This window comes from Panthera pardus, unplaced genomic scaffold, assembly GCF_024362965.1.
Source record: "Panthera pardus isolate Hobbes unplaced genomic scaffold, ASM2436296v1 HiC_scaffold_5, whole genome shotgun sequence".
NCBI classification, from domain to species: domain Eukaryota; kingdom Metazoa; phylum Chordata; class Mammalia; order Carnivora; family Felidae; genus Panthera; species Panthera pardus.
This window is the reverse complement of record NW_026526980.1, coordinates 18238848-18253088: the sequence shown is the minus strand read 5'-3', so window position 1 is coordinate 18253088 and position 14241 is coordinate 18238848. Positions and strand designations below refer to the sequence as shown.

General features: G+C 57.8%; 1 protein-coding gene across 2 annotated transcripts in view; it reads left to right on the top strand.

The window, feature by feature from the left end:
* Positions 1-3698: 3698 nt before the first annotated feature.
* Positions 3699-14241, top strand: part of ATP2A1 (ATPase sarcoplasmic/endoplasmic reticulum Ca2+ transporting 1) — a 15574-nt gene continuing 5031 nt past the window's right edge. For both annotated transcript variants that reach the window (XM_019431837.2, XM_019431838.2), the window contains exons 1-12: positions 3699-4014; positions 4358-4375; positions 4775-4857; positions 6278-6382; positions 7076-7214; positions 9148-9228; positions 10087-10172; positions 10328-10625; positions 10818-10984; positions 12686-12774; positions 13044-13146; positions 13347-13478. In XM_019431837.2, coding sequence (XP_019287382.1) covers positions 3897-4014; positions 4358-4375; positions 4775-4857; positions 6278-6382; positions 7076-7214; positions 9148-9228; positions 10087-10172; positions 10328-10625; positions 10818-10984; positions 12686-12774; positions 13044-13146; positions 13347-13478 — 1419 coding nt within the window. In that variant the 5' untranslated portion in view covers positions 3699-3896. The remainder of the gene's footprint in view (positions 4015-4357; positions 4376-4774; positions 4858-6277; positions 6383-7075; positions 7215-9147; positions 9229-10086; positions 10173-10327; positions 10626-10817; positions 10985-12685; positions 12775-13043; positions 13147-13346; positions 13479-14241) is intronic.

Below are 14241 nucleotides of genomic sequence, written 5' to 3'. Positions count from 1 at the left end.
CGGGACCGGACAGTGAACAGCAGGATCGGCAACCTCCAAGGACCTTTCTTGCTCTAAGTTCTTCAGTTAAGGCTTCCCACCCTAGGGAGAAAGCAGGCAGAGGGAGATCGTGGGGGCGGGGTTGGGGCATAGTGGCCGTGTTGGCAGAGGTTGAATGTGGCAGCCACAGAGTGGCTGCAGAGGGGCCCAGGGCAGGCTGGCTGCTCCCCTTCTCGGGGCCAGGCTGGCAAGCTGGGGGGTAGATGACAGAAAGCACTGGCTTTCACTCCTAGCTTTTCCTCTCCTTTGCTGTTTGGCCTAGGCCAGGTGTTAGCCTCTCCAGGCCTCAGTATCCTCACCTGTAAAATGGGAAGTTTCGTTTGGGTTGGAGCTGCTGATACGATTTGCTTGGCCTGGATAGTATTTCCATTGGGATTTCACCTACAAGTTCAGATGACTGCCTTCTCCAGAAAATCAGAAGATCCACCCTCACGTGCTCCTCCGCTCTCTTTCCACATCTGCTCCATCCCTACTGGCCCACTTCACTCACGTGGCCTTCCCAGCCCCGTGGGCAGGAGTTTGCAACCCCTTTCACTCCTTGCAGCGCCCCCATTAAACCCAGGCTCTGCTCTCTGAGCTGAATTGCAGCCACGGGTTTCCCAGCCCTGCGGGTGGTGGGTGTCCACAAGGAGGGGCCGGGTTCCGAAGAATCCCGCCTGTCGTGCTTCGCCCTCTCCCCTCCCCACCTCCACCCAGCGCTGCCTCTCACCTTCCTTCCCCGGGGAAGCAGGGAGCCTACGTTCTCACGCCCCTCAGCCACCGTTTCCCACCTCCAGGAGGCCCTACCCATGCTTATGACCTTGCTATTCTGGGCCTTGCGTCCTGTTGGGAGATGGACAGGAGACAGCTGGGCTCACAGGCCACCCAGGCTGGGGGCTAGCTGGGGGAAGCCTGCTGGCTCTCCCAGTTTTGTCTAATCCCTGGGGCTCCCCCACACCTTGGCCTCAGGAGACTGGGGATAGACTTGACCTTGCAAAGGAGGGGATGGTATGGACATCTGGGTGCTGTATTCTGGAAAGTGAGGTGGTGAGTGAAGGCTGTGGCGCCCCAGGGTAAGCAGGACATGATCCCCTCCTAATCTAGCAGCAACTGGTGCTATGAGGCTCCCCCTCCCCCTAAACCCCGCCAGCGTCAGGAACCTGCCTTCTGAAGTGGGTGGGGGAGGGGGACAAGGAGCACCCCGCACTCCAGGACCTGCATGTCTTGGCTGGAAGAGCCTCAGAGACTGTTTCCCTCTAGCCTTGCTGTAAGGATGGTTGAGCTGAAGTTCGGGACCGGTCAGGGAGTGGCCAGGCTCTGTGTCCCTGTCCTTCAGGACCAGGCCTCTCCCATTAGCTTCAGCCCTCATAGGAGGGGAGGCACACCCACAACCGTGGGCTTGGAGACCCCAGCGGGAGGGATCCAAGAGAACCAGTGCCTTCCCGGTCCGCACCCCCAGGCTCCCTGACGGCCAGCCTTTTGCAGCTCTTGTCGTGTGGCTCTCCCTCTCTGGCTTCAGCTTTCCCTCTGGGAAGTTGGGGGAGGTAGGAGTCACCTTAAAGGGCCCGGCTGGCAGCAGTGTCCTGTAAAGCCTTCCTCCCTTCGGCCTCCTGCTCTCAACTCCCTCGAAGCTGCGATCCCTCCAGTCTTCCCCCCCTTCTCCATGTTTGGGCATTCCTGCTCCTTTAAGACTGTGCCCCTGTCACTTCTCCAGGTGGTGGCAGGGAGAAGCCAGAGAGCACCAAAAGGCTTGGCAGATGCTGAGCCTGATTCTGGCCTAAGAAGGTGGGTGCTGGGCCAGATGGAGGTGCCTGTGGATGTGACCCCACTGTCTGAGCCCCCATCCCCAGGTCACAGCTTAAGGGAGGGGTTTGTTAGAACCATGAAAAGGGGGACAGAAGGAGCACCGTGTCCTCAACTCACCCAGAAGGCTCCCCTCCCCCCCAAGTCCAGGCAGAGAGAAGGATAAGTATGGGGGGCTAAATCCTTAAGTGCCACCCACCCCTGCTGGCCAGCCCGCTCCCCCAAAGTGAGGATTCCCTTTCCTTTGCTCGCCGTCTCCTCTGTCATTGTCTGCTTAGGAACTTGAGTGCCAGGGAGGGAAGCAGCCTGGAGAACCCTTTCAGTGGCCCGGACTGCTGACTGTCCATCTTAGGAAGCTGGAGGCCTAGACGCAGGAAGGACTTGAGGCTCCTTCTTCCCTTCCCTGACCTTCCACTGCTACTCTCACGGAACCTCTCTCCTCTCTCCGCCCTCCTTTCCTCCCCTGCCCACAGCCCAGGCTACCCTCTGCTCCTCCAGCAGCTGCCCTGGTAGCAACCAAAAGACGCCCCCATCCCGGAGCAGGGGTGGGGGTGGGGGGCTCAGAGCAGCTGCTTCTACGAGGAAGCTGACACCAAGGCCAGCCGCTCAGCAACAACTTGTGGCTTTGCACCCAGCCCTGGGCCCCCACCCACCTGGCTGCCGCATGCCAGCTCCCTGCTGTCCCTTTTCCCCATTGCTCCTCAGACTTCCCTCTGACCCGGGCAGCCCTGTCTCTGTTTCCCCAGCTCTGTTCTGTCCTTATTTCCCCTAGACCTGTCCCCATCGAGCTGCCCCCTCCCCATTCCTTCCGTCCGGGACCTCTACCCTATCCAGCCTCCCAGCCCCCTTCCCTTGACACCCCTTCCTCCCTCATGCCTCTTCCTGTGGGACGTGCCCGGCACCTGAGCAGCTCTGACCCTCTCTCCCCTGGAGGAGATACTTCAGGGTCGGGGGGAGTGCAGACCACACATCATCTGGGGTCTTCCATGTGAGACCCTTGAATTAAAGAATACAGTGGGGGATGAGGTGACCCTCATTCCATGACTGGGGGTGACTCCCGCCCCCAGCCTGAAACATTTATCCCTCTCCCTCTGCCATCAGCACATTCTGTAGCCTCTTGGATTACCTGGCCGTCTGGGTATCCCATTTTCTTGGGGGGGGGATTCCCTATCAGGGATGGGGGGGCCCCCGAAGGCTACATTCCCAGAGGCTGAGTTAGAGCAATGGGGGGGGGGGTAGTTTGGGGGAGAGACAGGCAGTCCTGGCTTTGCTCACCAGGGCTTGGACACTAAATCCCTTGTTGATGGCTGCAGCAACCCCTCCCGAGGGTAGGGTTACCATCTTCTGCCCTGTCCCCTTGACCCTCTCCCCTCCCTACTTCCCCTTGTCCCTCTAGAACCATTTCCTCTGGCCCCCAAAAGGATGTTGTCCCCCTCTCCAGTCCCCTGCAGGTTGGAGTATCTGCAAACTGGGTGAGGAAGAAGGAGACTGTCACAATAGAAACAGGTTGAGAGTGGGTGGAACGGGATGGGGGTCGGGGAAAGAGAAGGGTGGAGGCCTGAGGGTAGAAGTGGGGAAGAACTGGGGGCATGAGTTTGGAACAGGAAGTTCCGTACAACCGAGGAAGTCCAGGCAATTGGGGGAGGGGTCAGCAGAAGACAGAAAGTGAAGTCTTTCCCTGCCCCCCCTTCCCTGGGGCTGGGGCCACCTTAGCTTCCCTCATGAGTGACATCTCAGGCTGCAGCCCCACTGTTCCCCCTCTGTCAGCAGAAATATCTCTCTTCTGACCCCTCCTGCTGGAGTCTTAGCCAGCCAATCCCTGATCTGGGCGGGGGGAGCCTGGCCCCCCCTACTCCCTCATAAGGACCAGCTGGGGGCTGGGGGGGGTGGCCGGCTGCTGCAAGTGGGACGGGGGTCAGAGCTTCGTGGAGGGAAGAAAATCCTGGGGGGGGGCAGGAGAGAAAAAACAAGAAACCCAGACAAACAGGCAGTTGGACGCACTGAGGAAGACCCCCAACGCGTGAGAACTCCCCAGAAGGAGCACACCGCCCCCTGGCCCCCAGGAAGGGAGCACAATGGAGGCTGCACACTCCAAGACCACAGAAGAATGTCTGGCCTATTTTGGGGTGAGCGAGACTACAGGCCTGACGCCGGACCAAGTGAAGCGGCACCTAGAGAAATACGGCCCCAATGGTAAGTGTCTCTTAGATGAAAGGCTGGTAACGCCCTCTTGCTCCCCCACAACACAGACATAGACGCACACTCACACACTTAGACACACTGGAGTCTCTCCCTCCCGAGTACCTCAGGGAAGAGGTTGGCCATGGTCCGGTGACTGCAGGGGTTAAGAGGATACTGACAAAACAGGGTCCCTGAGGCTCAGAGTTTTGGGAGGTTTTCTGGGATGACCTTGGTGAACCTCAGATGCCCTTTTGGTGACCTGATTCTCTTACCTTAGCCCCAGAATCCTGGGGGGGGGGGGGCATTAGACTGAGCCCCAAATGAATGTGTCCTTTTCTTCTTTTTCCCTGGGTAGAGCTCCCTGCTGAGGAAGGTAAGTTACTGGAATCTCTGGACTCTCTTAATGACACTCCTCCCCACACCCCCCACTCCCTTCTCCCCACCTTCTCCCGACTGACTCCTGGGGCAAATACCCTCCCCAAAGGTTAAAGGCTGGCTGGGGGCAGGAGTTTCCAGGTACTTTCTCTGTGAGGCCTCCAGCCCTTGAACAACTAACCACAACTTTGGGGAGCCTGTTTCTGGACTCCTGGCGAGCTCCCTCAGTCCTTCTCTCAGTACCAAGCGGCTTGCCCATCACCCCCAGAACCTTCCTGCTTAGGCTGTGGAAATCGGGCCACTCTCAGCCCCTGGATCCCAGCCTGCACCCGGAGTCCCAGCCATTCATCCACCAGACCTTAACCGTGGGGGCCCCCTCCCCTGCCTCTTCTCCCAGGGAAGTCCCTGTGGGAGTTGGTGATAGAGCAGTTTGAAGACCTCCTGGTGCGGATCCTTCTCCTGGCCGCCTGCATTTCCTTCGTAAGTGTGGGAGGGCATCTGGGGCCGGCCGGGGTGTGGGTCGGGGATCTGGAGCATCCACGGGGCCGCGGGGGGCGGGGGGCGGAGGGTGGGGGCTCCGGCCCCTCTGGTCCAAGCCCTCGGCATCCTGTTCCCCAAACCAGAGCCGAGGAGGGTATGGGGAGGGGGGCGTGCTGATGCGCATAGGCCTCGGTCCTCCCCACACCCCACAGGCAGGTTTTATTTTAAGCTTTAAGGGTGTTCTCGGCCAAAACACTAAAGCTAAGCCACCCCCGCAGCTTCAAGGGCTTCGAGGGCTCGGGTTACCCCCCTCAAACGCTGGGCTCCCCGGCTCAGGGCTCAGACACGGCTGCGCTCAGGCCACCGCCGCTCCCGGCATGCCCCGGGGCGCACAGCCGCTCCACCAATCCCCGTGCCTCCTGGCCCCCCTGCCCCGCCCTCTCGGCGCCGATTGGTCAGGGCAAAGACTCCCTCCCAGAGGCGGGAAAGAGCTGCTGGTGTGAGGGTGCCCCCAGATGTGCCAGAAGGCCCAGCCGGACCCCTTCCCTGTCTCCCGGCTTCGCTGCCGGCCGCTGTCCAGACTGGGACTCCTGGGGCCCCCCCCTCCCCCCTTCACCCCGCTGGCCTGACCTTACTCGCCCTCGCCGGGCCCCTCCTAGCGGCAGGACCAACACCTGTCTGGCCCAGGAGCCCCCCTCGACACCGAGCACTCCAGCAGCCCATGTTTTAGAGTTTCCTCCTTAACATCTTAGTCCTGCTGGAAGACAAGACTGGGGGCCAAGATGTCTCCCTGTCCCCTGCTCTCCGTCATGGAGGCCCTGGAGGCCCCTGAGTACTAGCTGGCAGGGCCTCCCTTCTCCCTTCTCAGATTTGCTCCTTGACATTTGCCTGTAGCTGTTGCCCGGCAGTGGCAACAGCTGGGGTGGGGTGTGTACAGGAGGCCCCGTAACACTATCCCCCCTCCTGCTCCCTCATGAAATTGGAGCTTCCCTGCCTTGGGCTGTTGGGGAGGGCTGGCGGGAGGGGGGGGCGGGGGGGCAGCGTCCGCGAGGACCACAGGGTTTTCCCTGTGGAGTTTTGTCTCCCATGGGATGGATGTGGTTGTGGGGGGTCTCTGGCCTGGGTGTCCTGCGAGCTTTGTTTCCAGGCCAACAGCTCGGCCAGGGAAATCCAAAAGCATTCCCAGTTAAACCCTGAGCTGTACACGTCTACACCTGCACATTCCCGCTGCATAACAGCTGTGGCTGTGCCCCTGTGAGTCTGCACTTTGGAGCGCGTAGGACCTCAGACTGATGGGGGGCTGCGGTACCCACGTGATGCCCAGCCCTGTTGCCTCCTGCACACTTTCGCAGCCTCACTGCCTTTCTTTATGTGTTCAGGGGGCTATATCACCTGTTATTCTCCCTTCCCCTGCTCCCAGGTGCTGGCCTGGTTCGAGGAAGGTGAAGAGACCATCACTGCCTTTGTTGAACCCTTTGTCATCCTCTTGATCCTCATCGCCAATGCCATCGTGGGGGTTTGGCAGGTTAGCAGTGACCCCGCCTCAGTCCTCACATCCTGACACTAAACGTGAAGCCATCCTCCCTCCCAGTCTCCTCCTCCTCCGTCACTTCCTCTGGGCTTGCCTTGTTCTCTGTTCCTAATGCCAGGTTTGGAAAGGGGATGGAGTGTGGGAAAGGGGGGGCGGGGGGAGACTGGTGTTCCCACTGTCACTTGCTGGCTGGATAACCCAGGCAAGTTCCTTCACCTCTCTCAGCCTCAGTTTCCTCATCCATAAAGTGGGGTTAACAATCCTACCCCTCAGAGTTGTGGTGAAATGTACCAGGATGAGTGTGAAGTAGCCAGCCCCGTGCCTGGCATATAGTAGCAGCTCAATAAATGTAGTTTGATTTTCCTTCTTACCTTACCACCCTCTACTTTTCCTGCCCCTTGCTTTCAGATTTTCTTTGATTCTCTTTTCTTCTCTCCTCTGAACATCCTTACCTGTTTTCAGCCATAAGTGACAGTTTCCTCGACACACACACCTACCTTCACGTGGTAGGTGTGTCTTACTCCCCTGTGTCAGAAGTCAGGACTGCATAACCTGCTCTTCCTCTGTCCTGTCCCTGTTTCTCCGAGGACTCTGGCCCCTGCCCCTAATCCTCCCCGGCCAGTCCCCTCCCCTTCTACAACCTTCCTCCCTCTGATGACCCTCCTCTCCTCCACCCTGTCCCTCCAGGAGCGTAATGCAGAGAATGCCATTGAGGCTCTGAAGGAATATGAACCCGAGATGGGGAAAGTCTACCGGGCTGACCGCAAGACAGTACAGAGGATCAAGGCTCGGGACATTGTCCCCGGGGACATTGTGGAGGTGGCTGGTGAGTGATGGGAGTGAGTGGTCCAGGAAGGGAGGCCTTGAGTTCAAGACAGGGAGGATGTGTATGTTGAGGGTGGGGGCCCCTGATCCTGGTGTCCGGGAGGTAGCCAGGATGGTGGAACCTTTGCCTCTCCTTCCCAGACTCCTCAGGAGGTCACCCCAGGGCACTGTGGCCGCAGCACCCCTCCCCGTCAGAGTCTCAGCAGGAACAGCCAGTCCTGTCCCTGACGCTCCAGGCGGACCCCTTGCTCCCCCTCCTCTCACCCAGCACTTGCAAGCAACAGGTGGAACCTAGTCCCTGCCAATGGCCCCGTCTCCACCCCCCTCCCGAAGCCTGGCTTCCCGCTCCTTCCACCCACCCCCAAGCTTGGTCAGCTTTAAATCTTGACCTCTCAGTGCCCTTGAGGCCTCTTGAAGGGGAAGGAGTGAGGGTAGAAGGGAGGAGGGGGGCCGAAGGCTCAAGCCCCCAACCATGTAAGGGAAACTCAGGGCCCAGCAGGGAGCACGGGACCTGGGAGGAGGGAGCTCAAGGAGGGGCCCCGCCTCTCCGGTGAGGGACACTTAATGCCTGACCAGGGAGGGGTGGGGGCCGGGTGGCTAAGATTACTGGGATTCTGCCCCCTTCAGCGGTTTTTATATTGGCCCCGCACAGGCCTTCCCACATCTCTAGGGCCCTGGCATAGGGGGATGGATCTAGGCCTCCTTCCTTCCACAAGACTCCCAAGTTGCCACCATGGGCAACCTGGGGAGAGGGAGGGAGGGCGGGCTGAAGACCCCGCTGCGCCATTACAGGGCCGCCCTGCCACGGTGACAGTTTGGAGTCAGCGCCATGAACGTCTATAAATATCGCTGGGGCTTGGGTGACAGGGTGTCCCGCCCAACTCCGTGGCCACCTCCTCCCTCCTCCGTCAGCTTCCTCCGGCATAGGAGGAGGGACCCTAGAAACAGGGAAAGGGAAACGGCCCCGCAAACACTGTCCCCAGTACCCTCTGTGGGACCAGGCGGGATTAGCAGAGCCTCTGGGGGGTGATTAGCCTCCTCAGAGGCCCTGAAGTCCAGGGGGGCGTTACCCGCCTTGTCAGCCCACCCACGAGGTGGTTTCCCGTACTGACCCACCCCCGTGGATCTCCCGTGGCCTGCCCCCACGCTTGCTCGGCTTTCCCCAGCCCACCCCCTATTCCTTGTTTCCTGCAGACCTCCCCTGCTCTCCCATCATCTCCCCAGCACACTCACTGAGGCTTCCTGCCTTCCCTCAGGTGCTCAGACCAGGGCCTGGCGGGTTTCTAACGTGCGTGCGGTCGTGCAGCCTCCGCCAGGCCCTGCTGGACCTGCGCCCTCTGCCCCTGCGGCTCCTCCCTCTCCTCCTGCTTCTTCCCTTCTCCCCCTTCCCCCTTGCTCCAGCTTTTGTCCTGCTTGACACTGATTTTCTCAATTTCCATGTTTTCTCCCGTTTCTTGTTGTTCCCCTGCCCCATGATTCCATGGCATTCTCTCCCCCGGATGCGCGTCCCTCAAATTTACCGTTTTCTTCAGTTCTTTTCTTGCCCTTCTCTCCTCACTTTTCTCCCTCTTGTTTCCCTCTCTGTTTTGCTGTCCCGTTACACAACTGGACCATTCCTAATTTTCCTTTTGGCCACTCGGTGCACGTTATCCAGCACGTGCTATGTGCCAGGCAGTGCCCAGGGCCCACTCACGGGCTCACAGCCCCAGGGGGAGAAAAGCGACAAGGGGGCAATTGGAATGAATGTTGGGGGGGGGGGTGCTTGCTAGGGCTTCAGCAACCCACACCAAGGGCCTGACACAAGCCCAGGGTGGGCACCCAGCCCTGGCGACCTGAAGGACGAGGTAAGGTAGTCAGACAAAGATTGGGCTTTTCTTGGGAAGGAAGAAAAGTCCTTCCTCAACTGACTTCACTCTTGTCTACTCTTCCCACAGTGGGCGACAAAGTGCCTGCAGATATCCGGATCCTGTCCATCAAATCCACCACCCTCCGGGTTGACCAGTCCATCCTGACGGGTCCGGGGGCCTGGGTGGGAGGATGCTTCATGCAGGGGGCGGGAGGGGAGGATTTGAAGAGGCGGGGAGCTGAGGGGACACACAGGGAGGAAATTCCAGGTGGATGACAGAGAACACCCAGCAACACGACCCACTCAGAGTAGCTCAGCTTTGTTCACTGTCGCAAGCCTGAAACAAGGGGTCATGGGAGAGGGCAGGATGTTTATGCTGATGGTCCACTCTCCAGATGGTCATTGACCCCGTCCTTCCTCATGGGCATTCAGACACCCAGAGAACTCTCCCGTTCCCTCAAAAGCCCCCAAGTGAGGAACCATAGATTCTAGGACATGATGGAGGGTCTGGATGGTTAAAACCACAGCTGCTTCTGTTTCTCCACTGGGAGAGAGAGGGTGAAGAGCCAGTGAGCCTTCCCTGTGGGCCAAAGAGGCAAGGATGGGCCGGCCCGGGGCAGCTCCCTGAGCCCCTGCCCGGTGGGGTGAGGGAGGCACGGTAGGGACGTCTCCTTCCCAAGAACGTGCTCTGTCGTTGACTGTGCACCTACACATACGTCAGCTCGTTCGATGTTCGCCCAGACCCTGTTCCGAAGTCTATATATATATTGCCTCCATTTTACAGAGGAACAGAGGTTAAGAGATCCCAGTCTATGCAGCTTGTAAGTGGTTAAGCTGGGACTCAGGTCAACTTTTACTCTAAGTGTGATGGATTTCCCATCACTTTTTCCAGAGTTCAGACTTCCCCCAGAACTGCTGCTCGGTCCTTACCAGGCCCTGTCCTGCCAAGCAGGGCGGGAGTTAGGGGCGGGAAGGATGGGAGAAGGACATGATGTCATCTGAAAACCCCTTGGCTCCTTCTCCACAGGCGAGTCCGTATCTGTCATCAAGCACACAGACCCTGTTCCTGACCCCCGAGCTGTCAACCAGGATAAGAAGAACATGCTTTTCTCGGTGAGCCATGCAGGGCCAGCTGTCGTGTGCTCAAGCCAGAGGCCCCGGTGTGGGAGGGACATGGCGGCATGAGAAGAGATGAGGCCCGCAGTTGGGAGGATGCGGCGTGAGGGTCGCCTCTTGCCTGATTCCTCGCCTCTCATTCACCCTCTCAGGGTACCAACATCGCAGCTGGCAAGGCCTTAGGCATCGTGGCCACTACTGGTGTGAGCACCGAGATTGGGAAGATCCGTGACCAGATGGCTGCCACGGAACAGGACAAAACCCCTCTGCAGCAGAAGCTGGATGAGTTTGGGGAGCAGCTCTCCAAGGTCATCTCCCTCATCTGTGTGGCCGTCTGGCTCATCAACATCGGCCATTTCAACGATCCCGTCCACGGCGGCTCCTGGTTGCGGGGTGCCATCTACTACTTTAAGATTGCCGTGGCCCTGGCTGTGGCCGCAATCCCAGAAGGTATGGCGAGCTCTCTCTCTCCTCCCATCGGCTAATCTAATCTGCAAAGACCCCTTTTCCAAGTAGGGTAACGTTTACAGGTTCCAGGGATCGGGACCTGATTGCCTTGGGAGCTATTATTCAGCCTACCACACAAGGTCTCCCTCTCTCCCCTGTCACTGAGTCCTCACTCCTTCCTCTTCCTCCCCACAGGCCTTCCTGCGGTCATCACCACCTGCCTGGCCTTGGGCACCCGGCGGATGGCAAAGAAAAATGCAATCGTGAGGAGCCTGCCCTCCGTGGAGACTCTGGGCTGCACCTCCGTCATCTGTTCCGACAAGACGGGCACCCTCACCACCAACCAGATGTCTGTCTGCAAGGTCAGGGAAGGGGGGCAGCTCCCTCTCCGAAGACTGCCTTTGGGATGAAATGAGCCCTTCAAAGATGGGGTTACCCCTTCCTCACTGGCGGCTTCTCATTCTGGCCGGGGAAACAAATGCTCAGAGGGCAGGTAGAGTGTGATCAGCCAGCTGCGAAAAAGGCTGAGAGAGACCCCTCTGCTCACCCCACCTGCTAGAATGGTCCTCCATGGCCACACAAATCTTGAACAGCATTTCCTAAACCAGGGCTCTTAACCTTTTCTTTTTCTTTTCTCTTCTTTTCTTTTCCTTTCTTTCTTTTTTCTTTATTTACTTTTGAGAAAGAGAGAGAGAGAGAGAGCATGAGCAGGGGAGGGGCAGTGGTGGGGGATAGAGAGAGGGAAAGAAAGAGAATCCCAAGCAGTCTCCGCACTGTCCGTGTTCACGAACCACGAGATCATGACCTGAGCTGAAACCAAGAATCTGACGCTTTATCGATTGAGCCACCCAGGCTCCCCGGGCTCTTACTTTTTTCTGTACCTCAGACTCTTTGGCAGAATGGACAACAGTTGAAATGTAGAAAAGAAAATACATAGGATTCTGTTTAAAAAAATGCATCGGGTTACAGGGAAACCGGTGATTGCAATACAGTTACCAAAACATTTTAAAAACAAATTTGTGATTTGGTCACACACAGGCTTTGGAACTAACGCATTGAGTAGCAGGAAGCCGCGATGAGCAGAGATGCTTTTGGGAGGGTTCTGCAGCAATGCAGCGTGATGGGAAAGTATCTGTGATCACACTGGTGGCAAAGGCACGGCTGTTGCTAATACTGATGTGGTCCATTGCCTGCATTCATAATTAGAAGGAAATGCTCAATGTCAGAAAATAAGAGAGGTTTTTTGTTTTTTGTTTTTTGTGGGTTTTTTTGCCATCAAAGTTCACAGACCTCTTGGCAGAGGGTTGGGGTTGGGGGTCTCATTCATGGACCCCAGGCAGAGAACCCCGGCTCTAAGCAGAGTTCCGGGGGCTGGCATATCCAGGAAGAATATATTGTTCTGAGAATCGAGGGCCGTGCGGTCGGGCGAGGACAGCTGTACCCTTAGCTCCTTTGGGGACACCCACATGCTTGCTGGCACTTGAAAGCCTTGGAGAACGCTGACCGTCAAGAGGGTGGATTCCGCTTTCTTTAACCCAGAGTTTTGCAAACTTAACTTGACCACAGAACCGCTTTATCTCGGAACTCGTCTTTAGCCCCATCCTTTCCCCACTGGCTATAGCTCAGAGCAGGCTTGCTCCTCTCTGGGACCTTCCAGAGCCCAGGCTTCAAAGCCAGACCGCAGGCTTCTGCAACTGGGCTCCTGTCCTGTTCCCTAAAAATGAATTGATTGCCCTCATTTGAAAGTCTGGAGATGGCACAGGAAAATAACCTGACTTTCTGGCTCTTCCTGCAAAACTGGAAGATCTGGCCGCAAGCACCTTTTACCGTGCAGGTTGCTTTTTATTAACTGATCTGAAGGAGCCTCCAGTGGTGGCCTGCAGAAACCAATGACTTATCTTGGGGCCACTAACGCTGAACCCGGAGAATGGTGGCAAGGGAGTACCAGGAGAGGGGAGGCAAGCAGCCAGGAGTCTCCCATTAGTCTGTGAGCATGGGACAGGGCACTGGCCTTCGGGGATGGTGACAGTTAGACCTCTGTGCGCCTGCCCTTCTCCCTGTAGATGTTTATTATCGACAAGGTGGACGGAAACATCTGTGTCCTGAACGAGTTCTCCATCACTGGTTCCACTTACGCTCCAGAAGGAGAGGTGTAAGTCCCCCCAAAGCTCTCCCCTTAGCTTCTCGCCACCCCCCCAGACACACACCCTCCACTTCTCTCCCTGGGGCCCTGCCTCTAGTTTCGTCCTTCTTCTCGTCTCCTCCTCTGCCCCAACCTTGTTCTCTCTCCCACCTGACCTCCATGTCAGTCGCCGTGTCCCTGACTGTCCCTCGCCGCTTTCCCCACGTTCTCTCTGCATCTCAGTCCCTGTTCTTCTCTCCCTGTCTCTTTTCCTTCCTTCCTCCCCGCCCCACTGCCAGCTTGAAGAATGATAAGCCAGTCCGCTCAGGGCAGTATGATGGGCTGGTGGAGTTGGCCACCATTTGTGCCCTCTGCAATGACTCCTCCTTGGACTTCAACGAGGTAACCTCTCCACGCCTGAGGCAGCCCCTCCACCCCCTTCCCACTGACTCAGGCCTCCTCAGCAGGCCACAGGGGAAGGGCCTGCCTTGTCCCGAGTCCTGGCCTGGCCTGGGTGGAAGGGGGACGGCGGGCGCGAGAGGTGGGAGCGAGGGGCCGGGAGCGCAGGGCACCTACTTGCTCTTCCTCCTCTGTCCTCTCAGGCCAAAGGTGTTTACGAGAAGGTGGGTGAGGCAACAGAGACGGCGCTCACCACCCTGGTGGAGAAGATGAATGTGTTCAGCACAGACGTGAGGAGCCTCTCAAAAGTGGAGCGGGCCAACGCCTGCAACTCAGTGAGTCTGGCGCTGCCTCCCGTGGGGCCCTCCTTCCCCCGGCTCGCACAGGCCAGGATCCAGGGAACCTCAGGACACAGAGGCCCCGGTCCGGCCCGGCAGGGCCTTGTGCCCCATGCCGGGACCCCAGTCAGCACAAGCAGACGGCCTCTCCACAGCTTTCCTGGGCCAGGCTGGCTCTGGGTGGAACCTCCTGCCCCTGGACTTTCCACCGCCAACTGCAGCGTCCCTGGATGGCACTTCCTCCTGCGTGTCCCTAGGTGGAAGGGACAGAGCTGGGCACACAAAGCACAAGCCCTCCATCGCGGTGCTTCCCCTTGTCCAGATGAACAAACTCCATTCTATGGATTAATATTTACTTAATGTGTATATCAAGTTCCTCTTCTATATTATGTTTTCAGCATCGCTCATTCCTTTTTTTTTTAAATGTTTATTTTTGAGAGAGAAAAATTATTTTTGAGAGAAATATTTTTTTTTTAATTTAAACGTTTATTTTTGAGAGACAGAGAGAGAGAGACAGAGACAGAGAGCATGAGCAGGGGAGGGGCAGAGAGAGAGGGAGACAGAATCTGAAGCAGCTTCAGGCTCCGAGCTGTCAGCCCAGAGCCCGACGCAGGACTCGAACCCACGGACTGTGAGATCATGACCTGAGCCGACGTCGGACGCCCAACTGAAAGAGCCACCCAGGCACCCCTTGAAAGAAATATTTTTAAAATGTTTATTTATTTTTGCATGTGTGCGCAAGCGGGGGAGGGGCAGAGAG